The sequence below is a fragment of the Mobula hypostoma genome, chromosome 9 (assembly GCF_963921235.1).
Source record: "Mobula hypostoma chromosome 9, sMobHyp1.1, whole genome shotgun sequence".
NCBI classification, from domain to species: domain Eukaryota; kingdom Metazoa; phylum Chordata; class Chondrichthyes; order Myliobatiformes; family Myliobatidae; genus Mobula; species Mobula hypostoma.
The window spans coordinates 129,981,765-130,008,147 of record NC_086105.1 but is presented as its reverse complement, the minus strand read 5'-3'; the positions used below and the strand labels follow the sequence as shown (position 1 = coordinate 130,008,147).

General features: G+C 40.6%; 1 protein-coding gene across 12 annotated transcripts in view; it reads right to left on the bottom strand.

Moving 5' to 3' along the window:
* mapk8ip3 (mitogen-activated protein kinase 8 interacting protein 3) overlaps positions 1 to 26,383 on the bottom strand; it is a 197,406-nt gene that overhangs the window by 21,609 nt on the left and 149,414 nt on the right. For all 12 annotated transcript variants that reach the window (XM_063059137.1, XM_063059138.1, XM_063059141.1 and 9 more), the window contains 4 exons: positions 21,210 to 21,332; positions 19,528 to 19,608; positions 11,739 to 11,806; positions 6,792 to 6,940 (listed from right to left, as the gene is read on the bottom strand). In XM_063059137.1, coding sequence (XP_062915207.1) covers positions 6,792 to 6,940; positions 11,739 to 11,806; positions 19,528 to 19,608; positions 21,210 to 21,332 — 421 coding nt within the window. The remainder of the gene's footprint in view (positions 1 to 6,791; positions 6,941 to 11,738; positions 11,807 to 19,527; positions 19,609 to 21,209; positions 21,333 to 26,383) is intronic.

The following is a 26,383-nucleotide window of genomic DNA, read 5'->3' as shown; positions in this document are numbered from 1 at the left end:
GAAAATCATTCAAATAATTCCAAAAATGTTGTGGGTGGTTAGAAATATTTCCAGCAGTATAACACTCAGACAGTGCTGTATGTTGACCTTAATTAGCTACCCAAAACCTTCTGTTTCACATAATCATGCACGCAGTCTTAAATTAACTGCATTGCTATAAGTAGCTGGAAACTGATTGGGAAACTACAAGGTTGGTTCAATCATCATGTTTTCATCTCATCATGTTGTGCCTGGTAAATAAAGCAGAGACCCTACATGAAAGTGGATCTTTGCTACATTGAAAACCAGTGATTTTCAATTCGTTACCTGTCATACAACCCATTTCATCTCCCCGTTCACTAAATTCTAACATGGCAAAATCAGAGGGTGTGTTCCTCGACCAAGTTGAAAGTACCCACACGAAACAATCGCTAGGAATCGATGGATCTGAGATACAGGCTACCTATGTTATACTGGAATAAAGATCACATGAATGGATTGTTTGTAGTTTGAATATTTATGTTACATAAGTACAACAGATGAATGATTTTCTTTTGGTTTGTAAAAAAAGAGTTCAGTTACTGGGAATCAAAGCTGAAATAAATGTACTCTAATGTTATCTAACAATAATTATCTTAATCACAACTACTACACTGTTTTAAAAATTATGTATTCTATAATACGGTGCAGAAGTATTAGGCTAGGCTGCATAAGACTTTTGCACAGTACTGTATCCATTAACATGGTGCAAAGAGCAAGTTTGTGAATCAGGCGGGAGCAAAGGTTCACACACAAAATGCTGGAGGAACTCAGCAGGCCAGGCAGCATCTATGGAAAAGAGTACAGTTGACGTTTCTGGCCGAGACCCTTCAGAAGGACTGGAGAAAAAAAGATGAGTAGATTTAAAAGGTGGGGGAGGGGAGAGAGAACCACAAGGTGAGAGGTGAAACCAGGAAGGGGGGGGGAAATGAAGTAAAGAGCTGGAAAGTTGATTGGTCAAAGAGAGCAGGGCTGGAAAAGGGGAAGTCCCATAGGAGAGAACAGAAGGCCATGGAAGAAAGGAGGGTGGGGAGGGGGAGGATAATGGGCAGGCAGGGAGATAAGGTGAGAGAGGGATAAGGGAATGGGAAATAGTGAAGTTGGGAGGGGTGGGGGGTGTGGGGGGGGGGAAAAGCAAGTCATCACTGGAAGTTCGAGCAATCTATGTTCACGCCATCAGGTTGGAGGCTACCCAGACGGAATACAAGGTGTTGTCCTTCCAACCTGAGTGTGGCCTCATCATGACAGTAGAAAGGCCATGGATTGACATACCGGAATGGGAATGGGAAGTGGAATTAAAATGAATGGCCACTAGGACATCCCCCTTTTACTGGCGGAGCATAGGATGTTGGGAATGGCAAAGGTGGAGGGGCATGGTGGGGGGTGATGTGGGACAAATGGCAGAGAAAGGAGAGCCGGGCAGGGGGTGGCACAGGTTTCAGACACGGCTAATCCTGAGACACCGGACAAGGCCAATTGATCCCTAACAATTGGTTCACTGATCATTACAGAATGTCTCTCCGGTGCTTTCTGTTCCTACCCCTCTCCCTTCCCCTTTTTCCAACCATGATTCCCTCTCCCTGTCCCCTTCCCACTCTCTAACCACAACTGAGACCTCTAACAGAATCAGATTTATTATCACTCATGTCGTGAAATTTGTTCTTTTTTTTGCAGCATCAGTACAGTACAATACACAAAAAAATACAGTAGCCTGTAAACATCTCAGGCATCCCATACATGTGCCCAAGGCTTTTGTATAGTACTGTACATGTAAAACACAGGATATGAAATACAGTATTTCACTGCTGTTTGCTTTGAGGATATAAGTATATTGCATCTTCTCCCTCCTCATTTCATTCAAATCTCTAGTGTTAGATGAATTTCTGATTGTACCAGCTTGGTTAAAAATGCTATGATTGAACTATTCTTAGTTCTCAAGCATTAAATTCACAGAACTCTATATCTAACAGGGCCTCATTTAGCTTACAGTAAGAAGTGTCTAGAACAACAGCTTATAAACAGCATCGGATAAATTGGCATTTTCCACTGATTATGCACAATACACATCCATCTTCTTTGATCTCAGCATGTTCACTACCAAAATAGACTGCTTATGAGACTGGAGCAGAGTGAGCTTATTTAGTTTCTGCCACAGCTGGAGTACTAAAAAAAACAGTGGGACCTGCAAAACAAGGAAGCAGTGGGCCAGCAAAATACTGCAAAGGGGTTTGAAAGATAGAGGGTTGCAAAGGGACTTGGACGACAGTTCAGTAATTTAACACTAGTTGCATAAAGTACAAAGTGGGATTCAGTAGAAAATGCATCACTATTTCACTCCTACATAAAGATAAATTGAATAAAGAGCATCCTACCATAATGATTGCTCTACACCAGGAGTTCCCAACCTGTGGTCCACAGATCCCTCGGTTAATGGTAAGGGTCCACGGCATAAAAAAGATTGGGAACCCCTGCTCTATACACTCATGTTACTGTTGAAACAATTAAACAATTGAAATCAGTTAAATAATTGAAATAAAACCTTTCCTCATCTGTCAGAATTAAAGGTAGGGACAGCTGATTCAGGTCACAAGGCACTGCATGGTTAATTTTCCAGATTATACAGAGAAACACAAATTCACCAACATAGAAGACATCTAAGCTTTTCACTGGAATAAGTGTCAGTATTCAATCAGAAATTACATAATCTAACCTAAATTTAATAATTTTTAATATTTTGAAAATGCATGACTTGATTAACTCCAAGAATAAAGCCTCGGCAATCAATCAACCCGTCCTAGTTTACACATTTCTACTTCATTTTGAGATTTGCCAGCCAAAGGCAGCTACCATTTTAAATGTACTCATTTCAAATGAAATACTGAAAGTTACTCAGCTGAAATGGAATAACCTATTTTACATAAAACACAGCAGGAGGGATAAAGCAACAGATAATGAATTATAATAGCTCTATTTTTCCAATGCACGCTTTTAATCAGAAAGGCAAGGAAAAAAAGGAACATAACCAGTTAAATAAAAATGGGTGAAGTTGTCTTTCTCCCCCACTTATTTCAATAATTGAGGCAATTTATTAAACTATCTGGTTTAAAAATCCATCCCTACCTAAAAACACTTAAGGCATCACATTAAATTGTCAGAATTATTTTACAAATCCTCTGTCTCTATCCAAGTTCCATCAGTATACATTCTTCAGTATCTTGAGATGTGTCTTGTCAGGCTTTATGGGAGACAAGGGAGGAATTTTCTGGGGACTCGGACAGAGAAGTTCAAATATTTTCCAGACGCAGGTGAGGTGCCAGATGACTGCTGGATAGCAAATAGGGTAGCTTTCTTAAGGAGTACAGCTAGGATAGGTCCATGAGTCAGGAGGATACTTGGAAAAGCAAATCTGAGAGATAAGATTAATCTAAACTTGCAATGACTAGTCTTAGTCAAAGATAATCAGCATGGGTTTGTGAGAGAGGACATCCTGGTTGGCTAATCTGATTGAATCTTTTAGGAGGTAAAAAAAAAATTATTGATAAGGGTAGTGTGATTGACGTTAACTTCAATAAGGAGATACTGGAATCTGGAGCAACAAACAGCAGGACCTGATACAGTATAGGGTTTCAACCCAAAATGTCAACCATTTCATCCCTCCCATGGAAGCTGCTCAAACTGCTAGGATCTTCCAGCAGATCATAGCTCAACTTCAGTAAGGCCTTTGACAAGGTTCTACGTGGGGAAATGCGTTCTAAAGGTTTAGAACTTTTGGAACACTGGGCAGAGGGTGATGGGGGAAGAGCTGCTTTTGGGATAAGCATTGCATTGCAAGAATCTGTGCTGCGACTCTTGTTGTTTGCAGTGTACATTAACCATTGAGATACAAGTGGAAAGATTAGCAACTGCATGGCTGACAGGGAAAGGAATGGTGTTATTGATAGTGAAGAGAGTCATTGGGAGGGGTGCACTGATACTCTGGAACATGTCAGTGTCAGGAAGGAGAAAGTGTCAGAGATTATGGCACACTTTAAGGTGGATAAATCCCAGGACTTGATGGGGATCTATCACAGGATGCTATGGAGGCAAAGGAAAGAGATTGCTGGGGCTCTAATGGAGATTTTTGCATCTTTGTTAGCTATAGGTGAAGTACCAGAAGAGTGGAGGAAAGGATAGCTTCCTTAAACAAAGGATTGCAGGGGTTATTCAGAAAATAACAGGTAAGTGGGCCTTACATCAATGGAAACCATGGGACAAAATTTTAATGGGCAGGATTAATGATCAACTGTAAAGGCAGGAAGTGATTAGAAAGAGCCAATATGGTTTTGTGTAGGAGAACTCCTGTCTTACTAAGAGTATTTTGAGGAGCTAAGAAAATTTATGAAGACAGGGCAGTAGACTTCATTTACATGGTCTTTAAAAAGGCTTCTGACAAAGACTCACACATTAGGCTAGGGGCAAATGAGATTTATGAGGTTTGCCGGCAAACTGGAAACTTGGTGAAAGGAGGGAAAGGGTAGTGGCTGATGAGTGCTCTTATGACTGTGCTGTACCAAAGGAATCTGTGCAGGGGCCAGTGTTCTTTGTCATATATATGTAGATGCCTTGGATGAAGATGTAGGGGGACCAAGTGCTAAGTCTACTGAGGATTGGCAGAGTAGTAGACAGCAAAGGTTGTGAAGAGATACAGAGTGTTGCCGGTTAGTTGGAAAGTTGGGCTGAGTAGCGATAGATGAAATGTAATCCAAACAAGTGTGGGGTAATGCAATTCGGACTGTGAAATACCAAGAGGACATGTACACAAAATGAGAGGCACCTCAGGAATACTGATAGACAGAAGGATCTTAGGATGCAGATTCATAGCTCAGTGGAAATAGATCCACAGGCGCATAGGGTCATGAGGTCCATATTCAACACGATCACCTTCATCAGTGAGTGGGATGTCAGGCGCAGCTACGCAAAACATTAATCTAGCCTCACGTAGAGCATTATTCCATCACCTCACCGCACAAAGGATGTGGTAATATTAGAAAGAGCACGGAAGAGATTCACCAAGATGTTACCTGGAATGGAGAGTTTTAGTTTCAAGGACTGGATGGATAAACTAGGTTTATTCTCAATGGAATGCAGGAAGCTGAGGTGAACCTGTACAGGTTTTAAAAATATGAGGACATATAAGGTAGATAGTATTTTTCCCTGGGACAGGGAGTCTAAAACTACAGGGCACAACAGTTTTAAGATTAGAGAAGAAATACCGAAAGATTTATTTTTATTTATTCAGAGACAACAGGCCCTTCCGGCCCAGTTATGTCCATGTGACCAAGTAACCAACTCACATGTGTTTGGAATGTGAGAGGGCCCACAGCACTCCGAAGGAAACACCAGGAAAGTTGCTGGTCTTGTAACAGCATTACACTAATCACTATGCTACCACACTACCCATTACTGTGTCTGCGGTGCAGGATTTTCCACACAGAGGATGGTGGCTTTTTAATTTTTATTTATTTATTTAGCAAAACGACGCGGAATAGGCCCTTCCAGCCCTTCAAGTCGCGTCGCCCCGGCAACCAGACAACCCGAATTTAAACCTAATCGCAGAACAATTTACAATGACCAGTTGGTCTTTGGACAGTGGGAGGAAACGGGAGGACCCGAAGAAAACCCACGCACCCATGAGGACGACATTCAGAGAATCCCCACAGGACGGCCCCAGAACTGAACTCTGAACTCCGAACGCCCCAAGCTGTAACAGTATCGCGCTAACTGCTCCGCTACCGTGGCGATCATATATATGGAACAAGCTGCGAGAGGAAGTGGTAGAATCAGATATGATTCCAAGGAATTTGGATGGGTACTTGGAAAAGGAAAGGAGTGGACAGATATGGGCGTAATGTGCGATAATGGATTAACGTAGACAGCTACCAGAGTTCCAATGGAAAATTTCTTTGCTGTACAGCTCTATATGGCCTGGGACAGAACATCTCAATTCAGAGGAAAGACTGGACAGGCTGTGCTTGTTTTCCTTGGAGTGGATAAAGCTGAGGAAGAACCTGACTGAGGAAGACAAAATGATGAGAGGCACAGATAGACTAGATAGTTAGGAAAACTTTCCCCCACAGCAGAAGTGTATAAAAGCAGAAGGTACTGTTTTAAGGTAAAGTGGAGGATGTTTGGAAGGGATTCAAGGAAGAATTTTTTCCCCACCCAAAGATAATCTAACGTTTTCACTGTCAATCATTCTTTGGGGCACTCTTCTGTTTTCGTGGAAGTTTGTGAAGAAAAAGAATTTCAGGTTGTATATTGTACTGATTTCTCTGATATTAAATGGAACTTTTGAACATATTGTTTCTACACTTGGAATGTTTTGCACTTGGAGAGACCCACATTTAAGGCAGTTGTACTGCCAAGACACAGGAAGCTGGAAGTCAAGTGCTGGAAAATGGGATGGTCAACGTTGGCATGGTGGGCTGAAGATCTGCGTGAATATCACATTGCCACCAACTATGGCAGCCACCATCCACTGAATAATGAATAAATTACCCAGGAGTGAATGTGGTCCTTTCCCCACACACTGTGCAAATGCAGGCGGATGTGTAGATATGTAGAGAAAGATATGGTCCGGTGTAAAGAGAGGCAGAAAGACAAACAACTGTGGAGATGAAGATATCGAAAAGCAGAACAGCTGATAGATATTTCCAACATCACAGAACAGCAGCTAGACTTCTGAACCTGTGTTCAGCACAATATCACTTATCTCAGATTTGCCAAGAGCATACCTCAATCTGCATTGTTTTAGGCTGAATGACATGGATCTTGTTCTTGTAGCCACACCAGACTTTATCATGCACCACGGCCATGCAACGGATGGAATGGTTTGGACGCCGCAGGTCCATAAGGTGGTAATTACTCAGATCCCACTGACCATCTGTTCAGGAAAAGAGCATATTGTTTCTACAACAGACAATTGCAAGTGGGCATTATTTTCCCTCAAATTTTTCCTTCTGAATCTCTCAACTTCTTTGGTAACATACAATGAGAGACATGTTCTCAATGAAAATCATAATGAATTCTGCAAAACGCTTTGCTTACGAACAGGACACAACATTGGATTAATTAATAATTCTCAATAGTATTCTTATTCCCACACAGTTGATTTATTGACTAACCTTCACGAATAAGGTTAAAAAGTACACCTCTGGTACAATTCTCACGCAAGGTTAACAGAGACAAAGGAACCAGGGCCCAGTAAGCTTAAAGGCTGCATGTGAATCAGCAGAATGCCTCAGTACGATTCGGTATCAGTCTGATAAGCCTGACTTCGTTTGTAGGGAAGTTGATGGAGAAAATTCTAAGGGACAAGATCTACCATCACTTCGATAGTCAAGGCTTGATCAGGAATAGTCAGCATGGTTTTGTGCAAGGGAGGTCACATCTAACAAATCTTCTGAGGTTTTTCAAAGAAGTAACGAAGATGAAGGAAGGGCAATGAATGTTAGCTATATTTGACAAGGTTCAGCATGGCAGGCTGATCTGGAACATAAGGTTAATGTGCAAAGTAAATTTATAATCGAAGTGCAGATAATTTCCAACCCTGAGATTTATTTTCTTGCAGACATTCACAGTAAATACAAAGAAATACAATAGCATCAATGAGATAAAGACTGCACCCAACAAGGCATACAACCAATGTGCTAAAGACAATAGTCTATGCAAATACAAAAATAAAGAAAATAATAATAAATAAGCAATAAATATCAAGGACATGAGATGAAGAGTTCTTGAAGGTGAGTCCGTAAGTTGTGGGAACAGTTCAGTAATGGGGCAAGTGAAGTTATCCCTACTATTTCAAGAGCTTGATGGTAGAGGGGTTATAACTGTTCCTGAACCTGGTGGCGAGAGCCCCAAGGCTTCTGTACCACCTTGCTGATGGTAGCAGTGAAGAGAGAATATGGTGGGAGTCCTTGATGACAGATGATGATTTCCTATAACAGTGCTTGGTGTAGATGTGGTCAATGGTGGGAAGGGCTTTACCCATGTTGGACTGGGCTCTACCCTCTCCATTTTGTGGCCGTTTCCATTCAATGGTGTTGGTGTTTGCATACCACACCGAGATGTAACCAGGACAGACGCTCTGAAGTGATAACACCAAGGAATTTGAAGTTGCTGACTCTTTCTACCTCTGATCCCCTGATGAAGACTGGCTCACGGACCTCTGGTTTCCCCCGCATAAAGTCAATGATCAGCTCCTTGGTCTTGCTGACATTGAGTGAGAGGTTGTTGTGGTGGATTCACTCAGTCAGATTTTCAGTCTCCCTCCTGTAAGCTGATTCGTCACCACCTTTGATTCGGCTCATGACAGTTCTGTCGTCAGCAAATTTAAATACGGCATTGGAGTTGTGGTTAACCTCACAGTGATAAATACAAAATGAGTAGAGCAGGTGGGGCCAAGCTCACCTATGCTGATGGTGATTGTGGAGGAGATGCTGTTGACAATCCAAACTGACTGGGGTCTGTAAGTGAGGAAATCCAGGACTAAGTTGCACAAGGAGGTATTGAAGTCTACTGTACGTCTTGAAGCTAATTGATTAGTTTTGTGGGGATGGTAGTGTTGAATACTGAGCTGTAGTCAATGGAGAGCATCCTGATGTGTGCATCTTCACTGTCCAGTTGTTCTAGGTTTGAGTGAAGCACCAATGAAATGGCATCTGCTGTGGGCCTGTTATGACACTGGGCAAATTGGAATGAATCCAAGTCACTTCTTGGGTAGGAGTTGATACGTTTCATCACCAGCCTTTCAAAGCACTTCATCACAGTGGATGCAGGTGCTAGGGGATAACAGCCTAGGTACGGGGTAGGTACCAGTATAATTGAAGCCTGCTTGAAGCAGCTGTGTACCTCAGACTGCCAAAGTGAGAGGTTAAAGATAGTGGTGAACACTCCAGCCAGTTGATCAGCACAGGTCTTTAGTACTCAGCCAGGTATCCCATCTGGGCTAGATGCTTTCTGTAGGTTCACCCTCCTGAAAGGTGCTCTCACATCAGCCTCAGAGACTGAAATCACAGGGTTGTCAGGAGCTGCGACAGTTTGTGAAGGTACGACCATGCTTTGACGGTCAAAGTGAGTATAGAAGTCATTGAGCTCATCAGAGAACGAAGACAAGTTGTCACCTATGTCGCTTGGTTTCTCTTTGTGAGAGGTGACAGCATTCAAGCCCTGCCACAGCTGTCGAGAATCCTTCAGTGATTCAAGCTTTGCCTAGAATTGCCACTTTGTATGTGAGATAGCTTTCCTGAGATCGTACCTGGACCCCTTGTATTTTACTTGGTCATTAGACCTGAACGCTACCGATCTATCAGCAGATTGTGGATCTCATGGTTCATCCTGGGCTTCGAGTTGGGGAAGACTGAATGACTTTGTGGGGACACACTCGTCTATGACTGTTTTCATATGTCACACGGGAGTCGGGGAGGAGGGGCTAGCAAGGTGGATTCAGAAATAGCTCAATGGTAGGAAGCAGAGCGTGATAGTTCAAGGTCGATTCTCTGACTGGAGCCTGTGACTAGTGGCGTGCCACAGGGATAATCTGGGGCCACTTTCATTCATTATTTATGTAAATGACTTGGATGTAAATGCACATGGCAGAATTAGCAAGTTTGCTGATGATACTAAATTAGGGGATCTTGTTGGTAGTGAAGCAGGTTACACTGAATTACAAAAAGATCTTGATCATTAGGGAGACGGGCTGGGGAATGGCAAATGGATTTCAACTTGGGCGAGTGTGAGGATGCACTGGAACAATCAAATCAGGATAAGATGTATAAAACAGATAGCAGGTCACTGACAAGTCCGCTGGAACAGAGGGACGTGGGAGCAGAAGTGTACTGTTCACTGAAAGCAGTCATGCAAACAGACAGGGAGTGAAGGAGTTTAGCCTGCCAGCCTTCATCAGTCAGGGCATATAGTTTAGTCACCCTATTATTGCAAAGACATTGTTACGTTGGAAAGGGTGCAAAGAGATTTATGAAGATGCTGTCTGAACTAGAGGGCCTGATTTATATGAAGAGGTTAGCCAACTTTATTTTTATTCCTTGCAGCATAGGAGAATGAAAGGTAACTTCAAAGAAGTTTATTGTACCATGAGGATTATGAATAAGGTGACAGTCGTAGTCATTTCTTTGGGGTCAGGGAGCCCAAACCTAGAGGGTATGGATACAAGATATGAGGGGAGAGATTTCAAAGAGATCTGAAGGGTAACTTCTTTACACAGAGGGTAGTGAATACTTGGAATGAGTTGTCAAAGGAAGTGATCAAGGCAAATACAATTGCAGAATTTAAGGGGCATTAGGATGGGCACATAGAGGGGAAAGGGCTCAGCACAGACAGCTGGGACTAGCCGGGGAGACGTTGTGATCAGTTAGGCTGAAGGGTCTTGTTCCTGTGCTGTATCACAACGACTCTATGGTCAGGATTTCTGAACAACTGGACAGCAGATTATCAGAGGTGTACTGCATCATGAATGATACCAATTAACAAAGCAGATAGGAAAAACAGCTCACAGTTGCTTTGCTAACATTTCATAAAATCATAGAAACACACAGCACAGAAGGAGGCCCTTTTGGCCAACCTTGTCCATGGCAAAAACAATCCCCACCTTTAAATGGTGGGGATTTAAATTTAAATTTTTAAAAAGTTGTTCATTCCTTTAAAAAAATTTTTCAAGAAACATATTTCAGTTAAATCAAAGAAATTGGGTGGCTTGGTTCTTCCCTTGAACAGTGGTTTCAGACAAACCAGTTAGTGTCTGCATAAGTTAAAATGATACATCCCTGACATACCAAGGCAAAATTAAAGCAGTACTGAACACAACTTCTTGTTCATCCCCTCATAAGAAAAATACAGGCTCATTTTACTTTTATAGCTGAATGTAATTGATACAATTTTTTTTAAAGCTCTTTGGCACATATACACTTGCCAGCAGCATTAATGATGGTAATTTATCTGAATTACCATTCACCATTTGTGCAGCCATTACTGATGTAAAATAAGTAACTCCAATTATCAAGAGAGAAATTTCATCTAATACAAAAAATTTTAACTAACTCACTAATACACAGTAGCCATTTTATTAGGTACTTCCTAATAAAGTAACCTCGGAGTGCATGTTTGTGGTCTTTTGCTGGTTTAGCTCATCCACTAAAAGGCTCAATTCGTTGTGTGTTCAGAGATGCTTTTCTACACACCGTTGTTATAATTGTGGTTATTTGAGTTGCTGTCACCTTCCTGTCAGCCTGAATCAGTCTGGCCACTCTCCTCTGACCTCTCTCATAAACGAGCGTTGTCACCCACAGAACTGTCGCTCACTGGATGTTTTCTCGCACCATTCTCTGTAAACTCTAGACACTGTTGTGCACGAAAATCCCAGGAAATCAGCACTTTCTGAGATACTTAAACCACCCTGCTCGGCGCCAACAATCATGCCACAGTCAAAATCACTTAGATCACATTTTTTCCCCAGTTTGATGTTTGGTCTGAACAACAACTGGACTCCTTGACCAAGTCTGCATGCTTTTATGCACTGAGGTGCTGCCACATGACTGGCTAATTAGATATTTGCATTAACGAGGTGTACAGGTATATCTAATAAACTAGCCACTGCATGCATATACCATTAGACAGACAGACTGCGTGAAGAACATGTGTGCGTTATCTTAAAATAAGCTCACCTTCAGCTCTGTGAAATATAGCTAATGTGCCATCATTCAGAGCCACCAAAGCACGTCCTTTCACATGTCTGCAAACACAAAAGGGAAGGTGGTCAATACTTTTGCTCAATGGAGGAAGCTTCAAAGGAGGACAATGATTAGGAGTGCACGTCAAATGTTAAGTAACCTATCCTCCCCAGAGCCTGCTGCCCATTCTTGGATGAGGTCATAAAGAGTTTCCTGGGTTTGTATCCAGCCTCTGAATGGCACTGACTACTCCTATTAGCACAGCAATTAAAAAAAGATAAATACAGTTTTAAAAACCTCATCAGGACTAAACAGGCTTAATTGCTTTTTAAAAAGGGTTTTCATCCTTAAAAAAATTACCAAGAAAAATAATGCAATTAAATCCAGGAAGCTGGATGATTTGGCCCCTCCCTTGAATAGCACTTCATGGGAGGGGCCAAACCTCAATATTGGCTGAAAAGATGCAAGACTTCACAGCCATCAGATGTGGAAGCACAGCCTCGCAGAATTTCAGGGCAAGCATTTGTAAGGGGTTTCTTCTTTTATGTTACTGCGTAGGCTAATTAAAATGGCTTCTTTGTTATGTTATAATTTAAATGGCTTATTTGTTATGTTAAAGACTGAGAAAGTTCTCTCGCTTACAGTTTGTTTGGGTTATATTAATAATAGAGTGAACGAACCAATGGGGATAGATGTTATTCTTTCTAGTGTGTCTTGTTATTGTGATGCACAGGTTTTCGAGCAGAAGGCGAGAGAGCGAGAGAGAATGGACAAGGTGCCGTGAGCTGGCTAACAGGGTTGGACCCTGAGCAGGAGTCTGAGGTCCAGGGTTTTCGGCGAGGAGAGCAGACGGAGACAGACTCGTGTGGAGTGTCTGGTCGACCACTGTGGTTGGTCCCAGGCGGCAGGTCAAGGTGGTTAGAGGGGATCGAATGGTGAAAAGAGGATCGTTACTAGAGCTCCAACTGTTTGTGCATGAAGAGATTGAACTTTGATAAGTGTGGCGCCTTTTATATTTTATTCTCTATTAATTATATAGTTCCAGTAATATCTATAAACTGTAATTCATTTAATCGTATCTGGTGTATTGTCTGTTATTTGGCGGGATGGGGTACATCACACAGCATCCATACAAACGAATTCCCCAGTTTGGCGGGGCCGAGGGCTGTTTCCCTAGACGACAGCGAGCTGACCGACCCTGAGGCTGGCCAGGGGGGCTACACATTGGATTCCCAAACATTGTAGAATTGAAGCTTTCCATTGCTGTCCGGATGGTCATGATTGGAAATCTAATTACAGAAATCTCCTATAAACTGCATTTGAGGCGACGGACTTCCGGGTCATCAAGGGAATGGCGGCGTAAGGAAAAGGTCTCTCGACAAAAAAGAAGGTAAACTGCCCCAAAATCGAATTTAGACAAATACTTAATATTGCATAACTATATTAATAAAAGGGGCAAGGATGATGTCTAAGAACAAGATTAAAAAATCCACTCCGAAGGCTGATAAACATAAAGAGACGCAGCAAGGCGACGGGCCTAGCTCCCCCATGGCAAACCAGGACGGAGATAATGAGGGGGAAATCGGTGACTCTGTCTTTGATTCTCGGAGAGATTCGCGAGTTCTGACAAGATAACAGCAAACAGCTGGAAGATATTAAAGGAGAAATAGTAAAAACTAACTCGCGGATAGATGAAGCCGAAGTGAGGATTGTTGGAATTGAAGAGAAGCTACAAAATGCAGAGGAGGTGATAGCAGAAATGCTGAAGCTACAAGACCAACTCCAGTGGAAACTAATAGATCAAGAAGGCCGCTCGAGAAGGGAAAATGTGAGGATCTACGGAGTTCCCGAAGAAACTGAAGGTAAACCCAGATTGATGATTCCCTTTGTGGAAAAGCTACTTAGAGAGAACCTTGATATACTGACCGCAAAAGACCTACAGATAGAAAGGGCTCACCGCACGTTGGCACCACAGCCTCCGGCAGGCGCCCAGCCCAGATCGATTCTGATCAGATTTCTCAGTTACAGAACGAAGGAAGAGGTGCTTAAACGGGCATGGCAAAAGAAAGGTTTCATGTGGAGCAACTGTAAAATCAGCTTAGACCACGACTACGCACAGGGGATTCTTGCCAGATGGAAGGAATATACGGAAACACGGAGAGTCCTGAAGGAAAACAACATCAGATTCCAGACCCTGTATCCAGCTCGGCTGACAGTCTTTTACGACGAAGGGACAAAAACTTACACTACGGTGGAGGAGGCAACGTTGGACCTGGTGGACCGGGGACTACCTATTAAAGTTATCACCCAACCGGAGTCGCTACTGGAGAGGATTCGGCAGAAGTCGTGGCAGTTAGTGGGGCGAGGACGCTCCACACGAACCAGAGTGTCAAACTACAAGGAAAAGCTGCAAATATTCAGTCGCGAATGTACAAAGAACAGAGATTAATTAAGAGAAATGACTGAAAAGAGTAAATCGGACTTAAAGGTAAAATGAAAACTGGTAACTGAAAATAAACTAGGCGGAATAACTTGAATGATAGCAATTTGGTCGAGACATAAGTAGGAGAAAATTCTCTATGATTATTCAAACTGCTGAGGGCCCTCTAACACAGGGTGAAGATAGAGGTTATCCCTCTGAACTGAGGCGGGTTGGTGCTCAGGCCTCACTGTTGGAAGTCGGGAAAAATTTTCAAATGTTATACGTTCAAAAATGTCTAGGGTGTGGTTATATGTCTTGGTTTACTGTTGAGAAGGGATTGCTTACTGTTTGGTTAGGAAAGGAGAGTGTTTTTTTTCTACTAGAGAAAAATGCAAACTGAATTGGTAAAAATAATTTCCTATAAATGTTAATGGGGTTTTGAATCCAATTAAAAGAAATAAGATTATGTCTAAATTGAAAAAAGAGAGGGCACAAATAGCTTTCCTCCAGGAAACAAATATGAGCCAATCTGAACATGGAAAATTAAAAAGAATGGGCTTTAAGCATGTATTTTATTCATCATATAAATTGAGTCACAAAAGAGGGGTAGCTACTTTAATATTAAGTACTCTTAATTATGAACATATTTCAGAGACTAAAGACAAAGAAGGACGGTTCGTAAAAATCACAGGAAGAATAGAAGGTACAGAAATAACATTGCTGAATGTTTATGCTCCTCCAGGTTGTGAATGGTCATTTTATAGACACATTTTTGACCTAATGGTCAGTTCTCGAGGGGTAGTAATTTGTGGAGGGGATTTTAATATTAGATTAAATCCTATATTAGATTCTTCAAGAATAGTTACTCAGAATAAACCTCTGACTCGGAAAGTGAATTCATTGATGGAGGAGTTGGGAATTATAGATGTCTGGAGGGAATTACACCCTACTAGTAAAGATTATACATATTACTCTTTCCCTCATTCAGCCTATTCAAGGATAGACTATTTCTTTATCTTTAATACAGATAGACTCAGGATAAAAAACTGTAATATTGCAACAATTGATCTGTCGGATCATAGCCCAGTCTCTATGTCTCTAATCCTGGAAAGGAAAATGAGGAAAACACTATGGAGGCTAAACTCACATATACTCAATAACCCGAAAGTAATGGAGAGATTAAGGGGAGAAATCAAAGAATATCTAGACCTTAATGACACGGGAGAAACATCACCAGTGATCTTATGGGATACATTGAAAGCTGTACTGAGGGGGAAAATTATTTCCATTACCACTCACATGAAAAAAATCAATGCACAAAAATTAGCAGACCTTCAAGGAAAATTAAAACAACTTCAAGTTGTAGATAGCAACAAAAGTAATTCAAATCGAAAACAGGAAATTAGGAAATTGCAAAGTGAAATTGACGATATTTATACGTTGGAAACTCAAAGAAATTTCCTTTACCTGAGACAAAAGAATTATGAAGTAGGAGGTAAATCAGCTAGATTATTAGCATATAAATTACGAAAACAACAAGCAGACAATACAATTCATAAAATAAAGAATCCAAAGACAAAGCTTGTGGAGAGTACAATAGGGAAAATTCAAGAGAGTTTTGAAACATATTATCGAGAGCTGTACTCCCAACCCCGGGCCCCCAATGAGCCCTATATAGACAGTGTATTGAATTTTTTAGATCTACCTAAACTTACAGATTTACAAAATGAAAATTTATTAGAACCAGTAACTGTCAAAGAACTGAACGTGGCCATCTCCAGGTTAAAGGCTGGAAAGTCCCCGGGTTCTGATGGGTTTACCTCAGAGTGGTACAAGTCCCTGAAGACACAGTTCCCCCATTACTACTTAACACCTTTAATTGGATCTTGCAGAGAGGAGAAACTCCACCTTCCTGGAGAGAAGCGATTATTTCAGTTATTCCTAAAGAGGGTAAAGATAAACTAGAATGTGGCAATTATCGGCCAATTAGTGTTCTTAATTTAGATTACGAACTATTTACATCTATATTAGCGCGCAGATTGGAAAAACTTTTACCTGGCCTAATCCACTTAGACCAGACTGGATTTATTCAACAAAGACAAACACAGGACAACATAAGGAGAACTCTGCACATATTAGAACAGGTTAATAAGAACGAGACAGAGACAATGGTAGTAGGATTGGACGCTGAGAAAGCTTTTGATTCGGTTAGTTGGACATTCCTATACAGAGTGTTAGGAAGATTCGGCTTTCAAGAAAAGTTTATTAAAGTAATTCAGACTCTATATGACAGCCCTACAGCCCGAATTAAGATAAATGGGGACCTCTCTGACTCCTTCATTTTAGAGAGAGGCACTAGACAGGGATGCCCAATTTCTCCTCTCCTTTTTGCGCTACATATTGAACCGCTTGCCCAACTAATAAGACAGAGTGAAATCATAAAAGGTATCAAGGTGGCAGAGATTGAACAGAAAGTGGCGTTATTCGCAGATGATGTTTTGGTCTATCTGAGTGAACCAGAAAAATCATTTATAGGATTGTTTACACTGTTGGATGACTTTGGGAAAATATCAGGTTATAAAATAAACGTAAAGAAAACGCAGGTTATGTTCCTAAATTATACACCATCCAAAAAATTGCAGGATACATACGATCTTAAGTGGGAAGCTAAATCATTAAAATATTTAGGAATAACCCTGCCGAAGGATCTTTCAACACTGTCACAGGTAAATTATGGGCCATTAATCTCAGAGATAAAAGCAGATATGCATAGATGGAATCTTATCCCCTTTTTAAGTTTAAATTCAAGGATAAATACTATAAAAATGAATATTCTTCCTCGGTTATTATACCTTTTCCGGACTTTACCTGTGGAGGTGGATGATAATCAATTCAGGGAATGGGACAAATGGATTTCCCGCTTCATTTGGCAAGGAAAGAAACCTAGAATTCGATATAACACCTTACAGTTAGGGAAGGAAGGAGGAGGTATGGTTCTTCCTTGCCTGAGAAATTATTTTTATGCCTCACAGATAATCCCTCTGTTATATTGGTGTAATAGGGAATATAAGGCTAGATGGAAGGAAATAGAATTTGGATTAGTTGACAGTTTTCCTCTACAGGCCTCAATATCTGACAAAGGATTGATGGCCCAGTTGGAAAAATTTAAAAACAGTTGGATAAATCTTACATTAAAAGTATGGCAGAAGGTGGTTAATTCATGTGGAATTAATAACATGTTAAAACTCTTTAGATGGTGTGCATATGATACCGAATTCCTTCCCAACAGAGGAGATAAAAGATTTGAGCTATGGATAAAGAAAGGTCTTACAACCTACCTCTCATTTATAGATAAAAGAGTATTACAAAGTTTCCAAATCCTGCAGGACAAACATGGCCTAGAACATAATGACTTTTTTAGGTATCTTCAAATACGAAACTATGTTAACCAGAGTTGTAGATATACAGACCTATCAACAGTAGAATTAGAATTTTTCAAGATTCTGAATTCGGCTTGCAGTTCAATACCTAGTAAATCAGTTTCTCGATTATATAATGCACTCTCCCATGCTAAAAATGTAAATACACTGTATATTAAAGAGAAGTGGGAGAAAGAAGTGGGGTTGGTACTTTCAGAGGAGGCTTGGGGGAAAATCTGCAGCTTTCAATGGTCCTCGACTAATTCTTTGACTTGGAGAGAACATTGTTGGAAAAACATTATAAGATACTTCAAGACCCCATATCAGGAAAAATATAAAGATACAAATGTGATGTGTTGGAGAAGGTGCGGCTCCAAGGAGGCAAATCATTTTCATATTTTCTGGGATTGCCCTAAATTATGTCTATATTGGGAAGGTATTCATAGAACATTAGTTAAGGTACTTAGGTCCCAGATACCTTTGAACTTTGAGATGCTCTATTTGGGGCATGTATTGTTTCTTGAACAGAAGGAAGATATAAAGTTGCTGCAGGCCCTCTTAGCAGCAAGTAAGAAATCAATCACTAGAAAATGGCTAAATCCAATACCACCTACATTAGAAGATTGGCACGAAATTATCTTGGAAATATTTAAAATGGAAAAGTTGACTTACTCCCTGAGAATTCAAAAAGAAAAATTTTATCAAATCTGGAATAAATGGATTGAATATATAACCCCAATGCGAGCAGACTTTAGATGACTCTCCTAATGATTTATACTGCTCTTCTCATCAACACAGTAATATTGCTAACGTAAGCACCCCTAGTCTAAATGTCTTTTTTTTTTGTTTTCTTTTGGAAAATAGAGAATTAACACAAGGAAAGGGAAAGATTTGGGAAAGGGATAAAAAAATGAAAAAATTAAGTAAATAAGTACATAGGGATTGGATAATTATGTCTGCGGGCAGGAGCAAGCATGAACAAATTAGGATATAAACACCTACAATGGTTGTTACATAGGCTTATATACAACATTTTGGACCAGTGGAAATGGTCCAGAAGGGTTATATGGAAACTATTATTACCATTTTTCTTAACAACTAATACCATTACTTAGCCTAATAGGTTAGATTTACCGCAGTACATAATTATCTATTTAAGTGTTTATTTTCCTTTTATATCATCTCAATGTGTACTTAAGAATGTATAAATAATTGTAGTTTTATACATATAAAAAAATGGAAAAGGTTATATGTGTGAAAAAAAGTACATGATATTTGTTAATTCCTTATCCAAATAAAAATAAAATTAAAAAAAAAAACTGCATTTGAGATATTGTGGCATACAGGGCAGCTGACTCTCTGATGACGATGGATGTGTTGGCTAATCTGTAGGTTTTCGTAATAAAATGGCAGAGTCATTTTAAGTTTAAGGGAAACCGTAACAACTCCTTTATAGTCAACCAAACATAGAACAAAGCACAGTAAAACAAAACCTCACAACATTACGTCATCATATCAAACCAGCCTCTTAAAGTGAACCCCAACTCAATGTCAGTGGTTGTGAATTATGCATACGTTCCCACCCCTTACATCACCCTACAAATCCTTATCTTTCAACTGTGGAGGAATAATACACAACAGTCAGAGCGTTCCTCTGATTATTGCTAAGACACTCACACTGCTAAGTAAAGCCTCATTTATCAGTAGAGCACTGCATTTTGCTAGAAGCAGATAATGTTTACAACAGGCGAACCACTGAATCAGTTCTCCTCCATTTCACAACTTCATCTCAACCAAAAAGGTAGTCATTGCCCCATTTTTTTTTTGCTTACACTGAATATTATTTCTGAGCAGGGCATCGACTATCAGGCAGGAGAGGAGGGAAGATAACGTTACCAATCCAGATCAATCCTGAAATAATTTGCACAATGTAGCTACTTACACAATACTAAGGACTGCATCCTTCAGCTTGATGGTGTGGAGGCACTTCTTCCAGTTGGACACAGCCGAGTGGACATAAAGGCTACCAAAACCAAAGGGAGCAATGCACGTTGGTTAGATCTCAACCTTGCAACATTACAGCAAACACTGAGCATGCAATGGAGCTGGCAATACGGTAACTTAGCAAGGATTCTGGACTCTGCATGACAAATATTAGAACAGAAGTACACAACAAATAAGCCTCATCTTTCGGACAGAAATCAACATGCTAAAGATATTATGGAAAGCCCTGCATGCGAACAATAGTGCATACGTTCTAAAATTCTTTGCGTATAAAATTTGAACTGCACGAATCCAGACCCGGCACCATTGAGATCAGGTCAGGATTTAAGATTACTATAAATGAGGAAGAGTTCCAGTTCATTAAAAACAAACATTAGGATTAATTCAACATGACTCTAAGTCAGACAGCTGTGGTCTCCCTTGAGGTTTGTGTGCATATACTACTCACACGCCTCAGGCATTCTTGATCGAGCCATCCCATCATTTAAATGTAATATATATTCAATGTCCCAGCTGCCATCTTTACACTGTTTACCTAGTGTCCTGCCCACTATATTTTCCACAATTAAACATCACAATAACGTTAGCAAATTAGGTTATTTACAAATTGGATTCTTCCGTCACTCTCTCTCAACTAGCACTACCCCACTTGTGTTACCTTTCGTCATCACCCTGTCAGTGATACTTGTTTGTTCTTTCACCCCTTCCGTTTAAATATGACTTAAAATGTCCAGGAAAATTTCTAAATTTTCCTGGTAGTAATGAAACATTACTTCTCTCTTCACAGCTGTCACCCGACTGGCAAATATTTCTAGCATTTTTTGGTTTTATTTCAGACTTTCATCTCTTGCAAGTTCTTACTTTTTGGTAGAATTGATCTTTTTCTCCCTTTTAAAAAAAAGGATACATCCGAAAATTTACTGCTCACATGCACTGGTTAAAAATGATAAAAATACTGAAGTTGTGTCACTGAAAAGCCATGGACTTGAGGTTAAATAAGGGAGAAATCTCTAATTTAGAACTGAATTTGATACATACAAGAGACCTCAGATACTGGAATGAAGTTGTCTCTTTATAGCGCTAGTTTAATTAGAAACTCAACAGAAAGAGTCCTGTTTAAATATACCAGAACGGTAAATGGATACATCTACATGTTAAAGATGTATAAAATTTAAATCATCCAATATGAAGGAGATCTCATACAGTGCATCAAGTACTACCCAGTAGCGATAGGATATTACCAGTGAGCACACGATTACCTTTCAGAAGTACCTGTACAAGGTGGCCATTAACAGACCATCTCAGATCACTCCAATTTACATCTTTAGGCATCACTCTGTGGAAACGTAAATAAAATGTCCACACCAAATCAAATACTAAAACATATGGAAGGGATGAAATCATTTAAATACAACACAAGTGTGCATAGTGGGAGGCAGATAAAAATGTAGCGTTGGTGTGTGATTCAATATTGTCGTCATCCACTACTCTGAGAGGTGTCAACAAGATTGCCAATCTGCCTGGGGACATTGCTGACCAAGGGGCTTTTCAACAACGGGAATGGGTTCTAAGCATCTCCTGACATACCAACGCAATCTTGTGTTTGCAATCTTGACCTACCAGCCATTCTGTGCCCCTAGCCACATGGTAGGGGCTGCACTTGTGATCGACCCATTGATATGAACATTTGCTTCCTGTTCTGACTGGCCTGCATTCTGTTCCTCCTTGGTTTGTCCATTTTCCCTAAAATGGAGAAAAAAAAAGCAACAACTCTCACTCTGCTCATCATAAATATTCAAAAACCATTGGAATGCAGCTGTGTACAGGAACAACAAAAACCATTAAAGTGTGCCTGCAATTTTAAAGTTCCAATTTCTTTTTCTGAAGCACATATCCACACAGACTTCAAATTCATTACAGCAATTAGATGGTGTCAGTGCCTGTTGGTGCAAGCTGGTAACACTGAATTAAGTACGAAGTAGAAGTCAACTGAGCCACATCCCTAAAGATTACAGCCGCAAAGATGGGTGCCACAGAGGCACAGCAGTTAGTACTGTCACCACAGCTCCTGGGACTCGAGATTGGTCCTGACTGCTGGTGCTGTTTCTGCAGAGTCCGCATGTACAGTACGCTTCAAGTGAATGGTTTCCTCCAGGTGCTCCAGTTTCATCCCATATCTCAAAATGTGCAGGTAGGAACTGGCAATTGGTATTTACCCTTTGATAGCAGGAAAAAAAAATGAAAGGGATTTAATCACATCATGTAGATGTGATGTTCCAAGAAGGCAGCATCCATCATCAAGGACCCCCACCATCTAGGCTGTACTCTCTTCTCACTGCTACCATCAGGAAGATACAGGAGCCTCAGGACCCGCACTATCCAGTTTATGAACAGTATTACCGCTCAATCATCTGGCTCTTGAACCAGCGGGGATAACTTCACTCACCGCATCACCGAACTGGACTCACTTCCAAGAACTCTTCATCTCATGTTCTAGATATTTATTGTTTATTTATTATTTCTTTTTGTATTTGCTCAGCTTGTTTCATTTAGGGGTTTTTTTGTGCACAGCTTGTTTTTTGGGGGTTTTTTTGCACAGTGGTTGTTATCTGCCCTGTTGTGTGTGGTCTTTCATTAACTCTTAATGTGCTTGTATTTGAAGTTCACAAGAACTTTGAACTTTTGATCTATTTAGAGATAAAGCACAGAACAGGCCCTTCTGGCCCAATGGGCCATGCTGCCCAGCAACTCACCTACTTAACACTAGCCTAATCACAGGACAGTTTACAATGACCAATTAACCTACTGACCAGTACCTCATTGGACTGAGAGGGGAAATTGGAGGACCTGGGTGAACATACAAACTCTTTACAGTGCTGGGATTGAACCCTGAACTGCGATGCCCCAAGAGGTAATAGCGTTTCGCTAACCACCATGCTACCATGGCACAAGAGAGAATAAAATACCGGGTACGGGGGGGAGGGGTAAAAAGAATTCTATGGGCTGAATAGAGGACTAGATGCTGGGGATCATACAGAAGATATACTTCAGAGGGGAGGAGAAGATGGCGGCGCGACGCAGCGCGCGCGGCCGCTCCGGAATGATATCAGTATTTGTTAAGTAGGTACCGTGCACAATCCCGATTTGATGGAGACAGACATGAGAAGCACGGAGGAACATCTAGAGAAATTTCTGAAATGCCCGCTCCACTGCTGCTGCTGCTACTGTGCGATCGAGAATCTCCGGAGGGGAAGGCCCCAAATCCTCGGCTTTGCCTATTGCCTGTTGCCGGGGCCGGGATCGAAGTGCTCGGCAGAGATGGTGCTCGGTGTCGGAGGGCTGGTCGGAGGCTCGAAGTTTTCGGAGAGACTCAAGAGTTGGCTGTAGTCGGGTGCTTCCAGGATGCTGCATCGGCAAGTTTGCGGCGCTGGAGGTTCATGGCAGGGAGAGTTTTTCTTCTTTCTAACCGTCTGCGTGAGATGTTGGGACTTTCCAGAGACTTTGAGACTTTTTTTTACTGTGCCCATGGTCTGTTCCTTATCAAATTACGGTATTGCTTTGCACTGTTGTAACTATATGTTATAATTATGTGGTGTTTGCCAGTTTTTTTAGTCTTGGTTTGTCTTGTGTTTCTGTGATATCATACTGGAGGAACACTGTATCATTTCTTAATGCATGCATTTCTAAATGACAATAAAAGAGGACAGTGTGTCCTCATAATCTCATCTAATCTAATACTCCCAGAAGGAATGAGGGATGGAGGGAGATATTTCACCCATTTTGGGGCTAAGCGCATATGCTCAATAGAAAAGATACATACAGCACTGGGCAAAAGTCTTAGGCACATATATATCGCTAGGATGCCTAAGACACAGTAATGTGTTTGTCAACGTGGAGCGGATAGGAAGTTTGTAAATCTGGCCAGAGCTGAGGATGTTGGGAACGATGAGAGTGGAGTGCCACATGAGGAGTGTGGGACAGGCGGCAGAGGAGTGCCCAGGGGTGGGGAAGTGGGGGAGGGTGCCATGGCGCAGGTGCTGACACACCCAGCAAGGATATTTGACTCCAAACAAGTGGTTTGTTGATCATTACAGAATGTTTCTCCAGTGCTTCCTGCTCTCTCCCCTCTCACTTCCCCTTTTCCCAACCATGATTCCCCTCTCCCTGCCCCCTTCCCACTCTCAGCCCACAACAGAGACCCATATCAGAATCAGGTTTATCATCACTCACATATGTCATGAAATTTGTTTTTTTTTGCTGCATCAGCAGTACAGCGCAATACATAAAATTACTATAGTACTGTGCAAAAGTCTTAAGCACCCTAGCTATATATATGTGCCCAAGATTTTTGCACAGTACTGTAAAGGATAATTTTATGTTAAGTATTATGTTAGGCTCACTCCAACTTTTATAATACTTCCCATATCCTCAGGTTATTTTAGAATGAAACGTGTTATGGCAATGTTTGGCATGACAACTACAATCTGCAGTGTCAATAACCAAGCAGTTTAATATTACATCCTCTTTTACTGAGATACTTGTACAAGGTGATTAAACCATCAAACATCTGCTACTGAGCTTTTATCCAATCACAATGCACCAGCTGTGTCACAGTCTTCTAAGTACAAATATCTAGTCCAGGCGTTATGAACCTTTAGAGAGTGTGTGCCCAAATTGGCAATAATCTTTTAAGAACTCTTTCACTTGCCACAGCAAATATGAACAGAGATTATCATTGATTTATGAATTAGTAACAGAATTTTTAAAGGATTAAAAAAAAGGATGAGTCCTATTGTTTATTTACTTTATCACTGTTTTACTATAAATAAAGATATAAGAGAGATTGAAATAAATGAAGCACTTCAGAAAAACTTCAAAAATTATTAATCTTTTAAAAAGGCAACTGAAAAATAATGAAATTTCAAAATAGTATTAATAAGACCATAAGATATAGGAGCGAAATTAGGCCATTTGGCCCATCAACTCTCTGCTATTTCCTCATGGCTGATCCATTTCTGGTCTCCTATAGGACCATAAGATACAGCAGCAGAATTAAGTCATTTGGCCTGTCATACAAGAATATAATATTCTGAACAAATGGAAAAGGTTAAATACAATTTTAAAATATCTCACTGATAAATAACATTTTCACAAATAAGTATTTATTTATTGTGGAAGAAAAATAACAGTATTTACCATTATCACTGGCTATCCAGCGTTCACTCACAAACGACAGTGGGGAAAAAACATACATAGAGTGAAACCAATGCAAGTGGCCCAAATTCTTACTATCCATCCAAATACTTAAGCGTTCACCAGAAGTGACAATTTCAGAAACTGTCATCTTGCATCACATGTTCTCGCAACCATCTAGCTGGCGCCAAGATGTCTCTTGTAAAGACATCTTACTGCTCTAGAGTTGTAAAAAAAAATCATTCACAGCTTTATTTGGCAGTAGAGATAATTACTACGTATGTTTTTAATATTGGTGGGGTTTAAAGAATCGAGGGGCAGCACTGCAAGTTGTGAGCCAACAAAATTTTTGCATGTCTCAAAGGGCCGAGGGAAACACCAATGTAAACGCTTAAGGATGATTCTCCTCATCTTAGTGGACATAAAGATCACCACAACTATTCCAAAGTTAGGAGTAAACATCTTGGCTCTTCTACAGTCCCCAGTTTGGGAGACCATATCAACTGCCCAGAATATTATCTCAGTCTCAAACATGAAAATATACCAGTAAGTTATACTTCATGATGCACCTATCAGATTCAAGTTAGTCCTGTAATTAAAAGGGGCTGATAATGCAACACCATCCCTATATTACACCTGGAATCAATAATACTGAAGTCCTTGCTTTCTCTAACTTGTTCAGTTAAATTCACAACTAATGCAAGTCATCTGGAGATATTGTTGCTCTCCACGGTCAAAAAGGAATTTTAAATAAATTAGGGGAAATTATGCACACATCAGGACTAATTTTAGTTCTTGATTGTAACATAAAACCAATGCACCTGCCTATAAAACAACCCTCAAGATACCAATTTCCATGTGTAAAATCTTGCTGAATCAATTATATCTGTTTTGCACTGTTCTACACAATTAAAACTAAACCTGTTGCATGTATATATACTGAATGCCTTCATCCATCAGGTCCATGCATCTGACTATATTTAGGAATGCTGACATAAATGTTCATGACTGATATGAAAGGAGCAGATGAAAAGAGCAAACACTGTTCCAAGACAGTGTTTTGTTGTTGTTCTATTAGAATGCTTAAATATTTAAAGATAGCTTAGTCCACTCTGACACTTTACAACAGCTCCTTCATCCCTTCCTGTGGTAGTTTTCTGATGGTCTGTACATTGGTTTCCCTATTGAAAAAAGTGTGTCAAATACAATGGAAAGAGTTCCAAGATTTGACAAGGAGTGAAAAGTGGGCTACCTTACAAGGACAGATTGGGCAAGTGAGGTTTGGAACCGCTGCAGTTTAGTGAAAGGGGAAATGATCGAAACAGAACGTCCTGAGAGATCCAGACAGGCTTAAAATGGAGAACGTTTCCCCTCCTACGATCAGAATCTAGAATCACGGGGCCATCACTTAAAAAAACTAAGATGAGATGGGGCAAAATGTTTTCAAAGCTCTCCCTCAAACAGCAATGGAAGCAGTGTCTTTGAATGTTTTAAAGCAAAGGGAAATTGTTTCTTAATATCGAGGAGTGGAAGTTTGACGGGGTAGATGGGAATGTGGAGTCAAGGTTACAATCAGAGCAACCTTATTAAATGGCAAAACT